The sequence below is a fragment of the Gracilinanus agilis genome, chromosome 4, assembly GCF_016433145.1.
Source record: "Gracilinanus agilis isolate LMUSP501 chromosome 4, AgileGrace, whole genome shotgun sequence".
NCBI lineage: Eukaryota > Metazoa > Chordata > Mammalia > Didelphimorphia > Didelphidae > Gracilinanus > Gracilinanus agilis.
In genome coordinates this window covers 262,108,301-262,133,268 of record NC_058133.1, presented here as the reverse complement: position 1 = coordinate 262,133,268, position 24,968 = coordinate 262,108,301, and the positions used below count along the sequence as shown (strand labels likewise).

The 24,968-nt window shown below is 37.2% G+C and overlaps 1 protein-coding gene across 1 annotated transcript in view; it reads right to left on the bottom strand.

Annotated features, from left to right (window-relative positions):
• UHRF1BP1 (UHRF1 binding protein 1) overlaps positions 1–24,968 on the bottom strand; it is a 93,972-nt gene that overhangs the window by 14,602 nt on the left and 54,402 nt on the right. Inside the window, exons 8-12 of the mRNA XM_044675282.1 lie at positions 24,654–24,834; positions 12,238–12,324; positions 1,217–1,387; positions 688–836; positions 54–195 (exon numbers count right to left, since the gene is read on the bottom strand). Coding sequence (XP_044531217.1) covers positions 54–195; positions 688–836; positions 1,217–1,387; positions 12,238–12,324; positions 24,654–24,834 — 730 coding nt within the window. The remainder of the gene's footprint in view (positions 1–53; positions 196–687; positions 837–1,216; positions 1,388–12,237; positions 12,325–24,653; positions 24,835–24,968) is intronic.

Sequence of the window (24,968 nt, the reverse complement as noted above, 5' to 3'; positions counted from 1 at the left end):
AGGGACTAAGTCTAGTCTTAGATGACCTCTCATCTCCTGGTTGAACTGCTTACCTGGGAGTTCCTGATTATCGGGGAAGTAATACTCTGTAAATTCAATATGAATGGCAGAGACCTGGGTGGGAAGATTGCAGAGCTGTCGGTTGCATGAAATGAGTGTGGATGGCTTCTTCCTTGGCTGCCCAGCTGTAGAAACCTAAGCCACAGGAGCTAATATTAGTATTAACAGTGAAATTCAAAACAGAAATTAGCTTAGTTAGGGAAACAAAGTAAATCTCTATTCCATTCTTGTCTGTGAAAGATAAGAGTCTGCCACAGGGAATGACATTTTAGATATATGTTCATAGGAATGACATGTAAATTAGTTTTCACTATTTTAATTCAATCAAATCCAATATAAGTGTTGAATGTTGACTAAGAATAGTTTAATCATCAATCAATTCTTTGTCTCAGTAAATGGGTAGCAGCAAGGTACACAGGAAAATCTATCAGCAAACTCCCTAAATAAATTCCTAAAACTGGATGAGCTTAAACAATGAGATTCATAAAGGTGTACTTGACACCCCAAGGCTAGGCAAAACATTAAATTCCAAAGCCTTCTTCTCACTACCCTTTTCCAGGACCTTCCCCTGTGCCCATGTGGAAACACATGGCTAGCAGGCACGCCATGTACTCTTTCACTCCTTACCTGGTGGATATCCAGGTCATCTACACGTACCACCAAACAACTAGAGCGCAATCGGTCCCAAGCTGGGGGCCAAAATGGAGTGGGGACAGCCTTACAGCTGTGTAATGAGCTCTTCTCCAGGGGGGTCTTATGGGGACTGGAGGAAGATTCTAAAAAATAGCAAAAGAAAGATTAGAGACAGATTGAAGGACAGAAAGTCATGTAAGTTTAGTCAAAATGATAAATGCCACCAAGAAGTTAAAATCCTGAAGATTTTCATGCTGGGGGTAGAAGAGAATACCATAATGTGTCAAAGAACTCATTCCACTGAAGACTAAGGCAATCAACCTGACAGAAAGAGATGAGAATTTTCTTTTTGCTATTACAGCTCTCTCTGAAGAAGAATAAAACTTGGTGGCCTCTCTATGAGTATTAATTTGGAGGTAACATTCCAGAAGTACTAGACTGAGTGAAGCAACTTATTTTTTCCATTTCCATGAGCTATAAAAAGGCAAATGAACAATCTAAGGCGATTATCTTCACAACTCACCTGACTTCTTCTGGAAAGGTAAATGTGTCCCCAGATGCCAAGAAGATTTCAAATCTGCTTCTTGATTCCGTTTTTCTATCTTGCTTTGAAATTCAGTTACCAGCTTCTGAGCCCACTGGCCTCTGGTCTCCATGGCCTCACAGTGCCTCACCCAGTGCCTGCAGTTCTCTCCTATAAAACAGAAAAACAAGAAGCTTTCAGCACAACATCCAGGTCAAGGAATCTTTATTTCCTTTTATTTCTAAGATACTAAGATAAACCCAAAATGAAATTGTTCCCTCATATCTTCCTTGGATCAATCAATTAACCATTAAGTGCTCAAGTTGCACTATGTATGTCATATGTAGTTCTTTGCTGCTACTCTACTTCCAAAGCAAGGGAAAAAGCTATCACTTCCTTCTATCCCTGCTCCCTCAACCAACTTCACTATTTCTGTCAATGGCATCAAATAATTTTCTATGCATAAAACCATAATTTATCTTCGACTCTCTTCTCCTTCCTCTTTTACCTATCACGAGCTTATAAGTCTTTGTTCATTCAGTTTTGCAATATCTCTTTAATCTATCTTCTCTTCTTTCTTCCTATTGCCACTCCCACCCCCCACCCTACTGCAACATATTCCTTTTCATTCCTTCACATCTGCTCTCTCTCCCCTCATCTTATCTATGCTTTGTATCATTGGCAGGTCATGAAAAGACATAGTCACATCATTTTGCCACATAGAATGTTTCACTAATTTCCTACTTCCCAAATAAAATAAATTCCTGTGGCTAGCATTGAAGGCGCGGGCACACCTGTCTGTGTGATAGTCTTTGCCACATCTATAATGCTTCATCTTCCCCTAATCAGCTGAATTCCTACGCACTAAAAAAAATTTTTATCAATACATTTTGGTTTTTAACATCATAGGCACTTATAGATAACTCCTCCCCAAAAGAGATTCCTTCCTTATAACAAAGAAAACAAGTTAAGGAAACATAACTAAGAAATTGACTTTATCTGACAACAACAACAAATCATGGGGCATTTCACATCAGTAGTTTACCCCTTTTCCAAGAAGATAACAGGATCAGTCAATGAGAAGTAGAAGGACCTTTGGAGATCTTTTAATTCCACTACTTCAACTTCAACTTCAGGTGCAGAGAAGGCACCTGAGGGCCAAAGAGATCAAGTGCTTTGCCCAAGGTCATGCTGGTATAAAAGACAGTAGCCTCGGGGCAGCTGGGTAGCTCAGTGGATTGAGAGTCAGGCCTAGACACTGAAGGTCCTAGGTTCAAATCTGACCTCAGACACTTCCTGGCTGTGTGACCCTGGGCAAGTCACTTGACCCCCATTGCCTACCCTTACCACTCTTCTAACTAGGAACCAATACACAGAAGTTAAGGGTTTAAAATAAAAAAATTAAAAAAAAAAAAAAAAGACAGTAGCCTCGACTACTGTCCAAAAAAGGAAAATTCTTGCCCCCAAAGTCCTTGGCATTATAAAAATGACCTGAGTGTTTTTTGCTCATATAGTTTCTGCTTCTCTGCCAAATCATATCCAGGAATGATAAAATCAGTGGAAACACTACTGAAAAAGATGCATTATCATCTGCCTTTCTGCTATAATCTAAGGAGTCCTGAACTTCTTTCATTTGTCTTACAGTTCAACCCTCTTATATGTACTGTGGCCCTCTTCTAGAATGGGAACTCCCTAAGAGTAGGACTGTCTCTGTAGGATCTCTTCTGCCTAACACAAATAGGTTTTCTGGAGAGTATTGGGATCTCCTATTCCAGAGGTTTTTAAACTTTTTTGTGTCATCGATCCCTGATGAAGTCTATGGACTTGTTAGAATATTTATTTTTTAACCCTTACCTTCTGTCTTAGAATCAATACTCTGTATTGGTAGTATAAGGCAAAAGAGTAGTAAGGACTATGTAAAGGGGGTTAAGTGACTGGCCCAGGGTCACACAGTGAGATAGTATCTGAGGCCAGATTAGAACCTAGGACCTCCCATCTCTAGGCCTGGCTCTGAATCCACTGAGCTACCTAGTTGCCCCCAGAATGAATTTTTACTCTTGGTGCCATCTTCTATTTCCCCTCCACCCCCATATCATCTTAGACCTTTTAGTACTCCAACCTCTCCTTATGACTAATTCTTCTAATTACTATAATAGCGAGTACAATTTTTTAAATTTGTAAATTACACATAATATTTCTCCATATAGGAATACAAATAATTTGATCTTATTGAAGCCCTTGAAGAAGGAAATTGAAAGATAAGAGTTTTCTTTCTTTCCTCTCTCTTTCTTATTTACCTTTTCATGTTTCTCCTGGTTTTTGTGGTTGGATATCAAACTTTCCATTTAGTCCTGATCTTTTCTGTGCAAATACTTGGAAATCTTCTATCTTGTTGAATGCCCATACTTTCCCCTGGAAGTATATAGTCAGTTTTGATGGGTAGGTGATCCTTGGTTATAGACTCAATTCTCTTGCCTTTCTGAATATCATGTTCTAAGCCTTGTGGTCTTATAGTATGGAGGCTGCCAGATCCTGTGTAATCCTGATTGGTGTTCCTTTTTATCTCAATTGTCTCTTTCTGGCTTCTTATATTTCCTCCTTAACTTGGAAGCTTTTGAATTTGGCTATTACATTCCTGGGGGTTGTCTTCTGAGGATTTAGTGTAGAGGGTGTTGTTCTATGGGCTCTTTCAATGTCTATTTTGCCCTCTTGTTCAAGGACATTGGGGCAGTTTTCTTGGATAATTTCTTGTAGTATGATATCAGATTTCTATTTGTCTCTGATTTTTCTGGAAAACTAATAATTCTCAAGTTGTCTCTTCTAGACCTGCTTTCTTGATCTGTCATCTTCTCATTGAGAAATTTCATGTTTTCTTCTATTTTGTCAGTCTTTTGACTTTGCTTTATTAATTCTTGCTGTCTTATGAGATCATTGGCTTCTACTTACCCAATTCTAGCCTTTAAGACTGGTTTTTGGCTATAATCTTTTGGTTTTCCTTTTCAGTCTGATTTCTCTGGCTCTTCAAGGCTCCCAGCTGGTCTGGACCTCAATTTCCAATTGCTAAATTCTGCCTTTTAAACTGTTATTTTCTTTCCAGATCTCTTCCATCTTTCTCATGATCTCAGATTTGAACTCTTCAAGAGCTTGTAACCAATTTTTATTTTTTTGGGAAGGTTTGGATGTCTTTAATTGGTTGTCCTCTGATTTCTGGTTTTTTTCTGTGCAGAAGTTATCAAGTGTTTGAGCTTTTTTCTTGGTCTTTTTGGTGTTTATTTCTTGGGCCTTCCTTGGCATCATTATGCTTTCTCAGCCAGAAGTCTGAGTAAGGCAGGCAGATTCTCTTTGTATGGGGCTAAGGAGCAGTTTTTGCCCAACACTACTTTGCGAGTCTCCTGACCTCCACTGTCTGCGAGGCCTTTGCTGTCTTTGGCCCCTCTCAGCCTCACTCCTGCACCCAAGGTCTGTGCTCCCCAGCTTCCTGGGATCTCTGGTCTAGCTGTTTTCAGGGTCAAGCCTCCATGGTCCTAGTCGGCTGCCCAGAGCCCGGAAATTGGCCCATGCTTGCTCCTCCACCTGAGGTTTTCCACTGAGTCTCAGCACACTGAGCTTCCACTGTTAGTTGACTCTCTCAGCCCCACTCCCGCACCCAGGGTCTGTGCTCTTCAGCTTTCTGGGATCTCAAGTCTTGCTGCTCTCAGGGGCAAGCTCCTAGTGGTGCCAATTAGCTGCCAAGGAGCTAGATTTTGCGCCCCCACTCACTGTAACTCTGGTACACAGCCACTGACTCTGGTACTGTGGGTGGGGTGGGGGAGGGTTGATCAGCTCATGTTTTGATGGGAGCTATTTCCCCCCTTTATAGTGTGGAAGTACCCAAATCCCATGTACCTTTGATACTGTGCCCTATTGTGGGGTCCCTTTTTTCATCTGGATTTGTTTTTTTTATTCTTTGGAGGTATGGTATATGGGTTGGTTGAGAAGAGTAAAGTGCTCTGCTTCTATTCTGTAACCATCTTAACTCTGAAGTTCCAGAATAAAAATTTAAATACATAAAATAAAATATATAGGAAACTTGTTAGAAAGACAGAGTCAGAAAGAACTTTCTTGTTTTTTCTACCTATATATCTTCAGTATTCAGTCCAGTACTTGGACACATAGTAAATGCTTAATAAATGTTATCTTTCCCCCATTCATTTACTCATTCATTCAAACTGGATGTTGAAATAAATCCTCTGAGTCCAAAATCAACATTTTTTCTACTGTACCATATAGCAGGGAAGTGTATTTTATTACCAACAAAATTTTTTTTAGCTCTAGATCTATGCTCTTATACGATCCTCTAGAACTAAGATAGGTCACTGATTCCCAAAGTGGGCTCCACTGCCCCCTGGTGGGTGCTGCAGCGATCCAGGGGAGCTGGGATGGCCACAGGTGCATTTTGGAACATGGATTCACTGCGGTAATCAATTTATTAACAAATAAAAAGAAACCAATTGCAAATAGTCAATTGCTGTGGGAGGCCAATAAGAGAAACAGAGTCTTAAATAGATGAACATCTGAGACTCCTCTTTTGACCCCTTTTGTGGTCCTTGTGATTTCTTGTTGAAATGTATTGTGACCTTATTGAAAAGCTTTATGTTCCTATCAAACCTGAATTTAAAGGGTTAACACTTTTAACACAGTAAGGAATGCTGCTGCCTGTTATAGCTAAGGCCAAGATATTCCCCAACTTGGCTTTCTGATAAGAACCTAGTCAAAATTCAGCCTTGGCCTTGGTCTATTCTGAAGCCAATGCTTTGTGTTTTGATGTGACATAATTTGTAACTTCTGCGCATCTGCAAAGTTTCGGGGGGAGGGGTTCTTTTGTGTGAAATGAGTCTTGAAATATATATAATAAACTCCATGCTCCTGGAGCCAGAGCTGGAAGCATGAAGTAAAAGACATTTCCCTTGTCCTGTCCTCATTTCCTTATCAACTAAACTGTCCTTATCAGAGATGATAAAGAGATCTCCACAAATTGCGGTAATTTAAGATTACTGCTGACAAAAATAGAGACGAGGATTACTAAATTGGTAGCAGCACCCCAGGTTCATCCTTCTCATTAAGATGATTTCCAATGTTTTAACTTTTTTTTGTATTATATTCTATTCTGAGTTCAATAAATAGTTTCATAATTTCAAAGTTCAATGTTTCTAATTTACACCTTTCTTTACTATGTTTTACGAAAAAAGGTAGAAACATTAATACATATATCTTTCCTATTAATTGCTATTAAAATTTAAAAAAATTAATTTCCAGGGGGCTCTAAGTAATTTTTTCTGGAAAGGGGGTGGTAGGCCAAAAAAGTTTGGGAACCAGTGTAACAGGTAAAGAGACGGAAGCAGATTTTGCAAGCAGGCTAGAGGAAAAACCTTGACTATCAGCCATTGATGTTCTAAATAGAATGAAGGGAAGGAAACTGCTATTGAAGACTCTGGTCAAGCTGGGAAAGGGAGAGGGTGTGGATGTTTTCCCTACTTACTTCAATTACTAGAGCAAAATTTCCTATACATACTAGATTCAATCCACAATAAAACAGATCTGTGGTTTCCTTAACACCGTCATTTTCTCATCCATGTGGACCCCTGTGCTCCCTCCTCCAGAGCCAGCCTCTAGAAAGAACAAGACCTGGACACCACTACATAAAGAAGCAGAAATGACACTAATAAAAACAAAGATGGGAAGAACAATTGGTCTATGGCAAGTATGCAAAGAAAAGATCAAGGTAGGAGATAACACAATTTTCAGGGTATTATGAGATTAATTCTCAAGCTATGTGAAAGGAGATACCAAAGAACTAATAAACTTAGACTTGAGTTTTACCAAAATAAAAGTGAATAAAAATATTAATAACTATAAACCTATATGCCTCTTTTTCCATCTTGACAAAATTTTTATGAGAATTTTGTATGTGCTCATTGAGGTCATCAGTACTGAAGGTATGAGAAGTAAATAGTAAGGCTTTCACCACTAACATACATACATATATATATATACATATATATATGATTTCTAGAATAAGATCCCACTGTGTTTATTGTTTTTGTTTGTTTTTATAAAATCCTTACCTTCTATCTTAGAATCGATACTAAGTATCCATTCCAAGGCAGAAGAGCTATAGGCAACTGAGGTTAAGTAATTTACCCAGAGTCGCACAGCTATAAAGTATCTGAGGCCACATTTGAACACAAGTTATTATTTGTAACTATAAAAAAAGAAGGCAGGAGTGGCGATCATGATTTCTGACAAAACCAAAGTAAAAATAGATCTGATTAAAACAGAGAAGGAAGGTAATTACATCCTGATAAAAGGCAGTATAGACAATGAGGAAATAATAGTATCCAACATGTATGCACCAAATGGTATAGCATCCAAATTCCTAAATCAAATCATCTGTATCAAAGATGAAAAGGGAGATCTCACCTCTAATGAAGAGGAAATCAAGGCAATCATTAAAAACTATTTTGCCCAATTATATGGCAATAAATATAGCAACCTAGGTGAGATGGATGAATATTTACAAAAATATAAATTGCCTAAATTAACAGTAGAAGAAATAGAATACTTAAATAATCCCATATCAGAGACAGAAATTAAACAAGCCATCAAAGAACTCCCTAAGAAAAAATCCCCAGGACCAGATGGATTCACAAGTGAATTCTATCAAACCTACAGACCAATTTCCTTAATGAACATAGATGCAAAAATCTTAAACAAAATACTAGCAAAGAGACTCCAGCAAGTGATCATGAGGGTTATTCATTATGATCAGGTAGGATTTATACCAGGAATGCAAGAATGGTTCAACATCAGGAAACACCATTCACATAATTGACCATATCAACAAGCAAACCAACAAAAACCAAATGATTATCTCAATAGATGCTGAAAAAGCCTTTGACAAAATACAGCACCCATTCCTACTGAAAACACTAGAAAGTATAGGAATAGAAGGGCCTTTCCTAAAAATAATAAATGGTATATATCTAAAACCAACAAGCATTATATGCAATGCAGGTAAATTAGAAGCCTTCCCAATAAGATCAGGTGTGAAACAAGGATGCCCATTATCACCTCTATTATTTAACATTGTACTAGAAACACTAGCAGTAGCAATTAGAGAAGAAAAAGAAATTGAAAGTATTAAAATAGGCAATGAGGAGACTAAGCTATCACTCTTTGCAGATGATATGATGGTCTACTTTAAAAATCCTAGAGAATCAACTAAAAAGCTTGTAGAAATAATCAACAACTTTAGCAAAGTTGCAGGATACAAAATAAATGCACATAAATCATCAGCATTTCTATATATTTCCAACACATCACAGCAGCAAGAGGTAGAAAGAGAAACATCATTTAAAATCACCCTAGACAATATAAAATACTTAGGAATCTATCTACCAAAACAAACACAGGAATTATATGAACACAACTACAAAACACTTTCCAAACAATTAAAACTAGATCTAAACAATTGGGAAAACATTGATTGCTCATGGGTAGGACGAGCTAACTTAATAAAAATGACCATTCTACCCAAATTAATTTACTTATTTAGTGCCATACCTATCAAACTACCAAAAAACTTTTTTACTGAATTAGAAAAAACTATAACAAATTTCATTTGGAAGAACAAAAGATCAAGAATATCAAGGGAAATAATAAAAAAACAACGTGAAGAATGGTGGCCTAGCAGTACCAGATATTAAACTATACTATAAAGCAGCAGTCATCAAAACAATATGGTACTGGCTAAGAGACAGAAGGGAGGATCAGTGGAAGAGATTAGGGGTAAGAGACCTCAGTAAGACGGTTTATGATAAACCCAAAGAGCCCAACTTTTGGGACAAAAATCCACTATTTGACAAAAACTGCTGGGAAAATTGGAAAACAATATGGGAGAGATTATGTTTAGATCAACATCTCACACCCTACACCAAGATAAATTCAGAATGGGTGAATGACTTGAATATAAAGAAGGAAACTATAAGTAAATTAAGTGAACGCAGAATAGTATACCTATCAGATCTATGGGAAAGAGAAAATTTTAAAACCAAGCAAGAGTTGGAAAAAATTACAAAATGTAAAATAAATAATTTTGATTGTATTAAATTTAAAAAGTTTTTGTACAAACAAAAACAATGCAACCAAAATCAGAATGGAAACAACAAACTGGGAAAAAATCTTTATAACAAAAAACCCTGACAGAGGTCTAATTATTCAAATATACAAGGAGCTAAATCAATTGTATAAAAAATCAAGCCATTCCTCAATTGATAAATGGGCAAGGGAAACGAATAGGCAATTTTCAGATAAAGAAATCAAAACTATCAATAAGCACATGAGAAAGTGGGGATGTAGACTCAAAACAACACATCAATGCAACTATCAATAATATAGAAATAGGTCTTGATTGATGATACATGTTAAAACCAGTGGAAATGCCTGTTGGCTTTGGGGGGGGCGGTGTGAAGGAGGGGAGTGAGGGGGAAAGTAAAAACATGAATGATGTAACCATTGAAAATTTTTCTAAAAAGGAAAAGAAGAAAAAAAACTAAATGGATGAAAATATAATTTCTGAACTAAGTATATAAAAAGTGTTTATAGTCTACTATATACCTAGATAAACAGAAATATATGAACATAATCATAAAACACTTTATAGGAATAAAAACATACCTAAATACTTGGAGAAATACCAATCTCTCATGGGTAAGTCAAGCCAATATAATAAATATGTCAACATTACCAGAATGAATTTACTTAATCAGTGCCATATCAAACAACCAAAAAATTACTTCTTATAAGAGCTAGGGGAAAAAATCCAACAGAATTCATCTGAAGAAAGAAAAGGTCAATATCTCAAGGGAAATAATTTTAAAAGTAGGAAGGAAGGAAGGAAGGAGATGTAGCAGTACTAGATCTCAAACTATATTTTAAAGTGTTGTAGGCAAATATAAGGTAGGGCACGTAGATAAGGTAGATATATAAATATTTAGATAGCAGCCAGGCTTGTCGGGCAAGGCTGGAGTGTTCCAATCATGGAATAGTGAGAAGGAAGTCTTTTCTGAGTGACTCTGGTATGGCTGAAGCAGTTAGATGCTGGTTTTAACTGTCTCTAGTGAAGAGCCCAGGAAAGTGCATTTATCTATTACAAGAAGTCATCTATCCTGTGAGAAAGTTCAGGTTTGAGCATTGATCTCAGCTCTGAAGGGTGGTCCTTCAGGCTGGTTCAGCTCCCTGTCTTCATCTATTTGTGGATTAATTTGCTGTGGACCTGTGTTCCTGGAAAACCTTAGATCATTGCTGGAGGTGAGGAGGACCCAGTTGTGAGACATCCATATTCCCTTCTAGCCAGTCAAGCTGGACTGGCAGCCTGTGTTAGTACAGAGTAGATTTTGGTCCACCTTTCCAGTCCTTGGAGTCTGTCCTTAGATACCTAGTTTTAGTTTGACCTCTCCTTACATCTCTTACCCTTAAACTCATTATTAAACTGTTTTATAACTTCTTTTTCCTTATCCACAACCCAGAGGGCCCACTATAGTTAATAGGAATCCCTGGCACAGTTGGGCTGGAGGACAGTTGGTCTCAACTGTCACCACCCCGAATCCTGTGTTTGTGGGGGTGGGTGATATTTCCCAGTGGGTTATTGTGGGTCAGGCAGTTAACCCACTTTAACCCTTCATTCCTCCTTCATTCCCTTCTCCCTCTACTAACCCCAGTGTTTATTTACCTACTACAAAAGCCATAAATAATCAAAATAACTTGGGCAGGTAGGTGGCTGGGTGGATAAAGAGCCATGCCTGGAGACAGGAGGTCCTGGGCTCAAATCTGACCTCAGATATTTCCTAATTATGTGCCTGGGCAAGTCACTTAACCCACATTGCTTACCTCTTACCACTCTTCTGCCTTGAAACAAATACTTAGTATAGATTCCAAGACACAAAAGTAAGGGATTTTTGTTTTGATTTTTAATGATTTAGTACTGGATAAAAAAAAAAGATGTCAACCAGTAAGTACACAATATTCAGAAGCAAATAAATCCAGTAGTTCAGTAATTAAAACCTTTCAGTGACTGGGGTAATAATTTTCTATGAAAACTGCAGGAAAAACTGAAAAAGAAATCAAGCAGAAATTAGGTACAAACTAATATTTCACATAATTTGCCAAGATAAACTCTGAATGGATACTTGACCTAGATATCAAAGGTTATGTCATAAACACTTTTCCCTTCCTTAAGAGGAAAGAAGAAATTATCTTTCAGACCTAGGGATAGGATTAAGAGTTTCTTGCCAAACAAAGGATAGAATTTCAGAAAAGAAATCAACAATTTTGGCTACATAAATTAAAAAGGGTTTCTACAAACAAAACCAATGCAATTAAAACTACAAATGGTCAAAAGATATATGCAAGTAATTTTCAAAGAAAGAAATCCAAACTATCAAAAACTATTTGAAAAAAAGTTCCAGATCATTAACAATTTAAAAAATGTAAAAAAAGTCCCTTACGCACATCAGATTGACAACAAAAATTTGATTATTTGATTTGAACCTTTGACCTCCCAATTCTAGGCCTGGCTCTCTATCCACTGAGTCATGTAGTTGTCCCCATTATTTTTGTTCTTTATGAATCTTTCCAAAGGCTCATTACATTTCAAGTTGCTGATCCCCAGGGCCCTTGCTAAGATCTTGTCCTGATAAGCATGAAATCTAGCTGAAGCATCATCAGAGAACCAACCTTGGCATTCCCGCTTCTCATTGCCTCCTACCAATGGGCAATTTACACCAAAATCTCTAGAAGAATAGTAAAATACTTCTTTGAGGGGGGAGTGTAACAATATCCCTGGGAGCAAAGAAAACTATAATCTAACTTTGACTCTCCCAGACATTAAGAGATGAATCCTAAAAACCCAGGCTCCATTCTCCAGTCCTACAGTAATGCCACCAGCACTATCATAATTCCTTCTCTGTTCATGAGGTTCATACCTGCCCAGTGGAAAGGATAGTAGTCAAAGGCCATTTTCCTGAAGGTAAGTTGCATGGCACCACCCATCACTCTGTTTGCTGAGTCCCCTGGAAGAGAAGATTATAGATTAGTAGTTTAAAATGGCACAAAGAACACAAAATGCTACTTGAAGGAGATTTAAAGCCCATTTAAGGCACAACTCCAATGTCTTGCCTATATCCTAGACACAGGGCAAATGAAATATTTTCTGATGACCTGCAGAAATTTAGACACCAGCCTTTTGGGGCACATTACTGAAGGATACAAAAGGCTCTTTTCCATCCAATTCCCAATTCCCTCTGCAAACGGATCACAGACATCTGGGAAGGCAAGAGATATGGCCAACTGAAAGATATTCCTAATCTCAGGTTCTCCCAACAGATAATTTGACTCTGGTTAATCAATTCTCTCTTTCTCTCTGTCTCTGCCTCTGTCTCTCCCAATCATTTCCCCCAAATGTAACATTGCTGGTCATAGCCCCTTGTCACAAAATTCTGGTATCATAGATATAGGGGAAGGAGGGAGGGATAGAGGGAAAAAGGAAGGAAGGAAAGAAAGAAGGAAGGAAGGAAATTGAAGAAAACATTCCAGAAGGGTAACAAGATATCTCCCACATTGACAAATGAAGTCAAGTGGGACCATGAGAAAACATGGAACATGAATATTAAGGGCTCTGGCCCTCCAGAAGAATTCTCCCAATCTGTGCATGCTCCTTATTCCCTTTCTAGTGCCCCTGAGTTCACCTATGACATATCAAACACAAAACCACATCTCCACCTGAATTTGGCCATGCCCATTTTTCAGGGTTTTTGGGAAAAGGTGAAGATTTCTCTGGAATGAGAGATGAATGACCCCCAGACACTAATAAATATGCAAGTCCTGATCCACAAGCTGCTACTCCACACTTGTAGCTGCTATTCTACACTTGGGGAGCTGCTATACCATCAGTTCCAGGGCTACTCCATCATCTATTAGGATAATCTTTTAGGTCCCAGGCTAAATCATCAGTCCCAAGACTATGTGGTTAGTCCCCAGGCAATTCCACCTGTTATAAGGCTATTTCACCACCTTAAACTTCTTTGTCTTCAAATAAAATTCTTTTCTTCTAGATTGGAAGGAATTTGAGCCTCCCATTCTTGGGGTAAGACCCTACTACAAACTTTGGGTGTATTTCTCCCACAACATAAGCACCCAGAAAGAAAAACAGTTTGAGTACCAAAGAACAGTCAGATTCACATAAAGACTTGGAAGCCCCTATTATAAATGAAAGGAAATCTTGGTATATAATATTCCAAAAGTCAAAAGAAAAGATACAGGCTTTCCACCAACAATAACTTACTTTGCAAAACTGTATATAGTTCTATGGGTATGCGGAGATAGATGTAGATGGATCTTTAATGGAATAGGGACCTTTGAAGTATTTCTGCTGAAAACCCAGAGCTGAATAGAAACTTTTAAATAGAAATGTAAGAGCCCAGAGAAATGTAAAAAGTTCATTTATTAGAATGAATGGGAAGATGATTCATGATAATGTAGTGCTAATATTCTAATATGTGAAGAAAAGTCAAAGTATCCCTTCAGATTCTTAATGTCATTAAAATACAGGAACCTGGGTTAGACTGTACTAGGGTTTTAAGGGGGAGGGGAGAAAAATATATAAAAGGAATATACTAATATAGAAAGTAAAAAGGGTTAGAACTTTCTATCTATAATAATTAGGGTACACAAAGAAGAATATAACATATGGAATAAGGAGGAAGAAGATCAGGCATCAGATGTCTCTCAATCCTATCTGAAACAAAGGATGAACACACACAAGTATGGTGTAAAAATATATCAAACTCCACAGGGAAAGAAAAAAGCAGGGATAAGTAAGGTAATAGGAGGAAAGCTGATAAAAATGGGAGGAATGACCACAAGCAAAAAACTTACTGATTCAAGAAGAATCAAAGGTTGAAAAGAAAAGAGAAGAATTATAATTAAAGGCGATATCAAGAAACTGTGGAATGGTAAAACAAACTACAGTACAAGAGTGTAAAGGAACATCACCATGTCATAAGAATGATGAAAGAGATGATTTAAGAAAACCTGGGTAATATGAATTGATGAAGAGTAAACAGAACAAGTTGAGCAATTTACATCAAGACAGCAAAAATGGTAAAGAAACACAATTTTGTTTCTTAGAAAGACTTAAGAACTCTGATTGATGCAATGACAATTATGTCTTCAGAGGACAACGAAATATGTCACTCGCTTCCTATCAGAGATTTACACTTTTGGACTTGTCCAAAAAGCAGATTATTTGCTCAACTCTGATTATTTGCTTTCCCCTCTCCCCCTTCTCTCTCTCAGTTTTCAAATGGAGATTAGGAAGGAAAGGATTCCAAAAAAGTGATGCCAAAAAAAAAGGGTAACATTTAATCATTTTTTGTTAAACCACAGAAGAAAACAGAGATTCAGAAGGAAGCAGGCAGAGAACAATTATAAAAATAATATATAGGATTTAATATATACTTTTTAAAAAAAAAGCAAGTATGTAGTCCTCTCTGGGTGTTATGCTGTGTATCATGGAAATGCTCTTTTTTGGTATTTGATTCAAAATATTACATCAAGAGTATCAAATTCCATTCTGGGCATCACATGTTAGGAAGGGCACTGATAAAGTAGAAAACATTCAGAGGGCACCCAGAATGGTGAAGGTCCTCAAGTTCATGCCATATAAATAAGGGCTGTTATGAAAGGGCAAATGTTAAAGTTAAGTCTAAGAAAGAGAAGGCTCAGGGGAACAAGACATCTCCCTTCAAGTATTTAAAGGTGTGGCACATGAAAGACTAATTAAATTTGTCCTATTTGACCTCAAAGAGCAGAAATAGGAGGAAAGGTTGTTGAGATATTGAAAAGAGATAACTAAAGCTCTCCAAAATATGGAACTAGTTGGCACAGGAATAAGGGATTTCTCCTCTTTACCAGCCCTTTAATCAAAGACCTGAGGACTATGTTGGAATAAATTACGAAGATATCCTTTTTCAGGTATGGATTAGACTAGGTGACTAATAAGCCTCCTTTCAACTCTGAAATTCTATAATTGTGTGATAAGGAGCTCATATAAATAACAGAATCAAACCAAGAATTTTAGGTCAAGGGAAGTATGGCTCTAGGAAAGAGGGGGAAAAGAAAGAATGTTCTTTTTCTCGGATTCCAGTTCTGCATTAATCAATCGATTATTGTTGTTTGGTCATTTTAATTGTGTCCAACTCTCTATAACCCTATTTGGTATTTTCTTGGCAAAGATATTGGAATGGTTTGTCATTTCCTTCTCCAGCTCATTTTACAGATGAGGAAACTGAGGCAATCAGGGTTAAGTGATTTATCCAGGGTCACACAAGCTCATGTCTGAAGCCAGATTTAAACTCAAGTCTTTCTGTCTCCAAGCCATCCACTCTATCCACTGCTCCATCTAGCTGCCTCAGAACAATCACTTAAGCAGTGTTAAATATGTACTTTGGGTAAGGCATTGGACTAACCAAAACAAAAGTGAGGGCACAGATGAGGAGATAGGACATTGCAAACACAAGGGATAGCCAGTGCAAAGGTATGGAGATTACAAAGAGAGGGCAGTAGATAAAGAATAGTAAAAAGAATAATTTAATTGGAATAAAGTGTGTGTAAAAGAGAATAATATATAATAAGGATGGAAAGATGGGTTGGGGGTCAAGTTGTAAAGAGCTCTGAATGCCAAAGGAGCTTATATTGGTCCTAGAGATAACAAGAAGCCATTAGAATGTATTAAATAGCGTGTCATCTGGTCTACAAATTAGAAAAATCATTTTGGCAGGGGCAGCTGGGATTGAGAGCCAGGCCTAGAGATAGTAAGTTATAGGTTCAAATCTGGCCTCAGATACTTCCTAGCTGTGTGACGCTGGGCAAGTCACTTAACCCCCATTGCCCAGCCCTTACTACTCTTCTGCCTTAGAACCAATACACAGTATTGATTCTATGATGGAAGGTAAGGGTTTAAAAAAAATCATTTTGACAACTGAAGGGAGGATGGATTAAAACAGGAAGAGATGAGGAAGAAACTTGGAAGAGGCTCCATTTGCTACATTTCTCCTTCTACTAGAAACTTGAATACTGGGGCTGATCTTAGAAGAACATACTACTCCATAAAACAAGTGTTCCTGAGACTCCAGTGTACACTGGTCTCAACTAACAAGCTTGGAGTCATGACTCTTATATTCTGAAAAAAATGTCACTTGATCCTTCCATCTCCACAATCTATTATCCTGTATCTGAGTCTGTCCTTTGTAGCTAAATTCTTCAAAAAGGCCATCTACAATAGAAGCTTCCATTTTCTCTTTTCTTACTCTCTTGACGGCTGTAGTATACAGAATTGGGGTCAATTTGAATGCTTACAAATTGATTACATCACAATGCCAAGGAGTAATGGTTATAGATATGCTTTAGTAATAGTGGATAGATTAACTAAATGGCCAGAAGCTTTTCCAGCAAAGCGTAACACCTCAGCTTTTGTTGTGAAAATCTTACTAAGAGAATTAATACCTAGATTCTCTATACCATTACATATTGCATCAGATTCTGGGTTCCATTTCGCAAATAAGATTCTAGCTACAGTTTATGAAATATTAGGAATTAAAAGACATCTTCACTCAATATTTAGACCCCAGTCCAGTGGACAGATTGAACGAGTGAATAAAAGTCTAAAAAATCTTATAGCAAAATTATGTGCAGAATCTCATATGAAATGGCCTGATGCATTGCCATTAGCACTATTCCACCTAAGAAGCCAACCCAACAGCATCACACATATTTCACCATTTGAAATGCTGTATGGACATCCACCATTCCATGGCAAAGCACCTCAAAGCATTCACAAATTATCACACCTAGGTATGGAATGCAAGCTATATGAATATATCAAATTGCTCAAGCAACGATTAAATCAACTTCACAAATTAGGCTTGATACATCAAAGAGTACCTTTTGATTTTGATCTACACAACTTCCAACCCGGAGATTATGTTTACACCAGAAACTTCGCTAGGAAGACTGTGTTAGAACCCAAATGGCTTGGACCTTTCCAAATAATATTAACAACTCCAAGTGCAATCAAAATTGAAGGAAAAGATCCGTGGTTCCATGTCACCCATGTCAAGCCAGCTAAAGACATGTCCCTACAACAACAACCACAAGACCCAGAAACTATGCAAAACAAAGATCAATTAGCACCAACTGAACAATCAAGCAAGTCCTCAGTAAATCCAAAATCTATTCATAAGACCATAGAAACAGAGCAACAAACAGAACAACAATCAGCATGAATCAGAAGCAGAAGTAGACCAAGAACCAGTAAACAATCAGATTTTACACCCAAATGATTATCCCAATCTCAATCACTTAGAAGAATCATCTGTAAATAATTATGACAATGGAAAAGAATCAATGAAAGAAGAAGACACAACATTTGATTTGCAATCAATACCAGATTTAGAAACTGATGACGATGAATGAATGAAAGCACAAAGACTTAATCACGAACTTTTATTTTTTGGTTACCTATAATAATCATTTTTATTAAAATCATAAAAGAAAAGAAGAAGAAAAAAATCATATATGATAGACATTTAAAAATTTGTTCCTGACACAAGTCAGAAGGTGACAAGCGCTGGTGCATCAAAGCAACATAAATCAGAAGTTGACAAGCGCGGGTACATCGAACATCTCACTTGTTGCTGACTACGCAGATCTTCACGAGGACAGCAAACCTGAGAACTACAAAGACATCCGTGACCAAATACATCTATAGTAAAGAGGACATCCACACTGTGAAGAGGAACATCGAATCAGCGTGGGACACATGTATTTGGAAAGAGATAACTTACACCCAACAGAATTCTCACTGCACACAACACTAGATTCCATCCAAGCAGTACATGCTAATTGCAAAAGAATTCCAGTGGAGTAAGTATGTAACACGTCATTACACAGATAAGTCAATAGACAACACATAAAACATTTTCCTGACTTCACATTTACATGTGAAACATAAACTTTCACTTAAGAGAGAAGGGTATATCTGCCTTAGTAAAAGAAAGTCTCTTAACTATGGTACAGACACCGTTCTACTCAAATCACCTGACATGTCATGTACATATGTAATTTTGGTTACTAACCATTAGCAATAAGTTTTACACAGGGACAGTTTAGTTAGTATAGTAAGTTAGTACAGGGACAGATCTTTCTAAAATTTTCTTTGTGAATATTGTACATAACAAAGGTCTATGGTTTAACCAATAGACTTACAAAAGATATAGGCTTACTTATTATTACTAACATTTCTAACATAGGCATAAGTGTACTAACCTATTCATACACTAACTTTAGCAAGAGAACTACAATTTAGAAGCATATTTGGAAAAAATTTGCAAAACTTTTCTTAGTTAATATTATCCGAGTAGTTCATAAAATTAGGTATATGAATAGATAGGATTCATTTCTTTGTTCTAGTTAGCAAAAATTAGCCTTAAAAATGTGTGAATGTTTAAAATGTAATTTGTCTTCCTTTCTGTTCAAAATTTTTTGAAAAACTGAAATCCCCATTCCTCTCCTATACTTTTACCTTATCCCGTCTTAGTTTTAGCTTATTTAGTTGTAGCATAGTTTAGGAGATAGCAACCTTTTATTATTTTGCAAACTTAGTTAGGGATAAGAGCTTAGTAAGAATTTAGCTTAGTATAAGAGTAGTAATCCCTTAGACTTTAGTAACTATTAAAATGGTGCTAGTTGCACATTTTGAAAAGAAAAGGGGCATTTGTAGTATACAGAATTGGGGTCATATAGTTTTTTCTAGCTTTGGCTGAGTTCCAAAAAGCTGTTAGGTTTTGGAATCTTGAGGGAAAGAGGCAGTTGACTGGATCTTCCGTGGAGGGAGGTTGTGAATCAGCTGAGCTGTCTCTGACCTAACTTTAATATTGAAATTGAGCCTAGCTTTGACATATTTCATTAAGAAATTATTATTTAGATAAATCCTTTATATCTTCCTTTCCCATTACCATCCCTGCCTTTTCCCTCCTTTACCTATATATTTGTGAAGTTAATAAGGAGAGTAATTAGAGAGGAGTTAAATCTGTGAAGAGTTATCTAATTGACAGCATTAGTTATAGTTAGTCAAATCATCATTTATTCCCTTTAGATAGCCATAGCATTTTGTAAAAACTGAGTTTAAGGCAGGTCCTTATTCAGACTCCATCTTTACTTCCCTTCCCCCACCTGAGGTTCCTGAGACAACTGATAGGGCTTTCCTTTGATCCACCTTCCTAACAAACCATCCTTCAAACAAAATAAACCCTTTTTGTGTTTCAACAACCCTAATTAGTATAATTTGTCTGTTAGTTATCAAGAGGGAAGAAGAGGGAAAGAGACAACATACTCTGGGTTAGAGGAAGCTGTGGCATCCATCTTGAAGGAAGGTGTTACTTCAAAACAAGTCCCTTCCTGTGAAATTAACTAAAGCCTGTTTGTTAATTTCAGTCTAGTCTATTTCCCTCAGCTTGTGTTTGAGTCTAAGTCCCAGTCTGTAAGCCTGCTGAGCTTGTCTGTTTAGTTTAACTTCTCTTCTCCCTAAAAGATCTCTGTTTCCCTTCTGTGTTATACTCCTGACTTCAGTCCTATTATACCCTGAATCTCCTTTAATCCCAGCCTACCTGAAACTGAGATTACCCACTTAGCAAGTCTCCAACATCCTCCTTTCAATTTCCCTTATCCCAAACACCTTTCCTCAAATTACCCACATAACACGGCTTACAATTTAGATCAAATAAGAAAAAGAAATTGAAGGAATTAAAGTAGGCAATAAGGAAACCAAACTCTTTGCAGATTATATATATATATATACACACACACACACACACTTAGAGAATCCTAGAAAATTAACTAAAAAACTAGTTGCTTACAATTTGGATTCCAACTTTATCATCCTACCAAAACTGCTTTCTCCAAAGTTACCAATCATTTCTTTGTAGCCAGATCCAATGGCCTTTCTTCAACCTTCATATTCTCCTTGACCTCTCTTCTGGCTTAGATACTATTGATCATTCTCTCCTCCTTAATTTCTTCTTTTCTCTTGGAGCCTGGCATTTTCTCTGACTGTCCACCATGACTGGAATGCTCTTTCCTCAACTTATTTAACTTCCTTAAGTCATTTAACAGTTGAGGAAACTGAGGCAAATAGAGATTGAAAGCCTTGCCTGGGATCACATAGCTAGGAATTGTCTGAGGCCAGAATTGAACAGAAGTCTTCTCAATTCCAAGCACAGTATCATCTAGCTGCATCCCATAGAGCACAAAAGGGTGAGTAGCTTTTGAATGCAACTTGGGGGATGTGGGAGACTGAGATTGGAGGGGCTGGGAATAAGGTAGCAGGTAGTGGGAGGTGGAAAATGGAGTGTGAATAATAACAGATGGTAGGGATTCACAATCAGTGAGATAGGGAGGTTATGACTGGATAGGAATTTGTTAATCATTTAGACAAATGAGTTCAGTTGGGTATCACCATTACTAGGAGTTTGGCATCAGAATGAAATACTCTCAGGGTTATTTTTTATTTATTATTTTTTTATTTATTATAATAATAAATAATGTTATTTATTATTAAGCAAATCAGTCAGAGGCATTTCTTTCCTTTTCTAACAGGCAGGCCAGTCCAAAAGAGAGGTGGAAGAAGCAAGATGGAATGGTGACTCTGTCTCCTACAGGCAGGAAAGGATCCTTTGAAAGAAGGAAGAGGCCAACCTAGGAAACTGGCATGCTTTAGAATGGTTACTCTTTATTCCCCTTGAAGCAAGAAGATACCAACCTAGGAGACTAGCCTATTCTTGATAACCTATACAGATGACCTATAAGAATGGTATGCAAATGGAATGGTATTCAAATCATAGGGCAGATTACAAAATATCCTTGCCATTTCTGAGAAACGGTCCTACACATCCCTGTCAAATGGAGAAATCAAAAAAATGATAAATAATATGCTAAAATAAAGACTCTGAAGTGTAAGTAGGAAAAAAGTCTTAAAGCATATTGAAAACTTCTAAATAATAATAGGTAATATGTGTAAGTAGTTCAGCATTTCTGTGAAAGTCTTTTGTAGTTATCTTCAATTATCAACCATGAATACTTTCTGAGCAAGAAGCTAAGTAAAGAAAGTAAATCATGAAAAAAACCCAGTTATGAAAAATCCTTCTGAAAAACTGAATTCAAGTTTTTGCTGAACCCTAGATATAACAAAATCCTTCAGTCTTATTTCCTTTTTAAATCAAGAAGCCAAACACTTTGCAAAGAAGTGAGATGATTTTAAAAACTCTTCATCAGTTCCATTTTAGTCATTTGAATTCAATCAAATTATAGAAATGTTTCTTTAGGATAGTAAAGACAAGAGATACAATGAATTTTGATTCACTGATTTCAGTCTCCCTTCAAGAAAAAGGAAGCCTGAAAGGTTTGGGACTTTCCTTTTTTCCCCCTTCATTTTTCTCTTGTCATGCAAAATATACTTCCATACTGGTCATTCTGTAAGAGCACACTCATACATAACAAAACCCCAAAATAAAATAAAAAATATACTGATGTGAAAGATGACTCCAACAGTTCTTTCTGGAGATGGATATCATTCCCCATCATAAGTCTTTCCGGATTATCCCAGATCAGTCCATTGCTGTCAATAGCCAAGTTTTCCCAGGTAATCATCACCTAATATTGCTGTGATTGTGTACAATGTTCTCCCAATTCTGCTTATTTTGCTCTGTATCAGTTCCTGCAGATCTGTCCAGCTTTTTCTAAAATCACCTTGCTTATCATTTCTTTTTTTTTATTTTTATTTTTTTTCATTAAAGCCTTAACTTCTGTGTATTGGTTCTTTGGTGGAAGAGTGGTAAGGGTGGGCAATGGGGGTCAAGTGACTTGCCCAGGGTCACACAGCTGAGAAGTGTCTGAGGTCAGGTTTGAACCGAGGACCTCCCATCTCTAGGCCTGACTCTCAATCCACTGAGCTACCCAGCTGTCCCCCTTGCTTATCATTTCTTATAACACAATAGTATTCCATTATCAATAGGTACAATTTGTTCAGTCATTCCCCAATTGATGGACATCCCCTCAATTTCCAATTCTTTGCCATAAAAAAAGAGCAGCTATAAATATTTTTGTACAAGTAGATCCTTCCCATTTTTTCATTATCTCTTTGGGATAGACCCAGTAGTGGCATTACTGGATCAAAGGATATGTACAGTTTTATAGCCCTAAATTATTGGGCTTTTCTTGAATGCTCAGTACATAGCTAGATGAGTGAACAAAGCAAACCCAACCAGCAGCTTGACATAAAAACAAGAGTACTTTTCCTATATCTTGAGAAACAATGGGTGTTACATAAAAGGCAAAGTAGAGACACATGGGAGATGTAAGCAGACTACAACACATTACCAACAAGGATTTTTGCAGAGAAAAAATAAAAGATGTTGTAAAAGAATGTAAGGAGAGTAAAAGGAGATAAGTTCAAGTGGTAATGATAAGAGACAACAAGAGGTAGGACAAGAGGTGAGAAATCCTGGGAAGCCCTGCACACTGGGAGAGTCTACCTGTGATGAGCTTATAGAAAAAATGCTTCACAATGGGCAATCATAGATGGGCCCCAATCTTTATAATAGAGAACCCCTCAAATCAATGGGGGTCATAGAACTATTTATTTGAAGTATTAAAAAATGTAATAATGAAACAAAATGAAGCAAAAACTAAAGAATATAACAGTATCAAGAAAGCTATTTTGCACCAAGATTATTTGAAACTGAATTACAAATCCATAACTTATGATGCTTAATGACTATTAATCAAACTGTTTCTTTCCATTTAGCACCAATGGAAAAGGAAAAGAATAGCTTAGTTTTTTAATTCTCTAAAACATTTATTATGTACTACTGTGTGTCACAGCAAAGTTTTCTGGTATCTAATAGACTCGGAGAGCCTTAAGGACAGGGAACATGTCTTATTTCAACACTGCATGTTCCCTAGGCTACAAGGTATGGCCCTCAGTCAGGAAGGCCCAAGTTCAAGTTCTGCCCCGATACACAATGGATTCATGACCCTCAGGCAAGTCATCTCACATCTAAATGCCCCCAGCAGCTCTTTAAGAATAGAAGTGGCAGATTTTTCCATTGATAAAGGGGCTTTCCTCAAAAGGAAATGTATACCTATACCAATAAAATTAGGCCCAGATTTTTAAAAAAAATCCCTTAGGATCTAAGATAATGTTCTATACACAGTAAACTCTTAAAAAATGTTTGCTTCAGGGGCAGCTGGGTAGCTCAGTGGATTGAGAGTCAGGCCTAGAGACTGGAGGGCCTAGGTTCAAATCTGGCCTCAGACACTTCTCAGCTGTGTGACCCTGGGCAGGTCACTTGACCCCATTTCCCACCCTTACCACCCTTCCACCTATAAGCCAATACACAGAAGTTAAGGGTTTAAAAAAAATGTTTGCTTCTTGCAATGATCTGGGACAATCCTGAAAGACTTCTGAACTGCTGGAGTCATCTTTCACATCGGTAATTTATGGTTTTATTTGGGGGTTTTGGTTATGTAGGCGTGTGTTCTTACAATGACCAAAATAGAAGTATGGCTTTTTAAAAATTATTATTTTAAATTTTAAATTTTAAAATTTATTTTAAAAAATTTTCCACGGTTACATGATTCATGTTGTCTCCCTCCCTTGACAAACAATTCCACTGAGTTATACATATATTATCACTCAAAATCTACTGGAAGTATATTTTGCATGATAATACGGTGGCAATGAGAATTCTGAAGCATGGAATACTGTAGGAAGGCAAGGAGGGTGCTAGAGTAGAAATCTTTGCATGAACAGAATAGCATGGGGTATTGAGCTTGAAGGGCTGGGATGTGGGGTGGGTGAGCTGTAAGAGCATTGAAAAGGAAAATGAGAGGAGCTTTTTTTTTTTTTTTTTTTGAGGGAGCTGATCCTCCCCTTCTTTCTTCAAAGTCTGGCCCACTCCTCTCCTCAAATCCTACTTCATGGTTGGAGATAAGAGGAAAGGAAAAGTGTTGGATAACCAGATGGTAGATATTTCCAAGAGACAGCACAAAGTTAATAGTATATAGCAATCAAAGTGTGATTATTCTTATATGCCATGTGCAAACAAAATCAACTTAGCTAGATCTACATTCCATCACCAGACTTAAACTTAAAACTTAAACACAAGAAGTCTTATTAGAACACTCCTCTGTGGCCCCAGAAGTTATTCCCAGGCTCTGTCTTGATTTCCTCTGATCTAAAGGTATCAATGTAATTTGGAGTTTCATGCCTCCTGTCTGATCTCACCTGGTCCCCGGGATTGACTGTCATCACAAATGTGTAGATCCAATCGAGAAATAAACAAATGATAAGATGATTCCTTCACATCAAACTTCTCAAAGTACTGGCTGATACGGCTGTTGCTGTGACTGCTACCAAATGTCTGGCTCCAAGAATGAGGGGCACTGTGAGCAGCAGGTGAAGTACTCTGTTATAAAGAGAAATAAAAGCTCCAACCACTGAGATTCTAAATATAGGATTTCTTAAAGTAGACAAAACATATAATAATTCTTGGGAAAGCCAACATACATCATGTACAACACTGCCCCAGGGCAAGACACC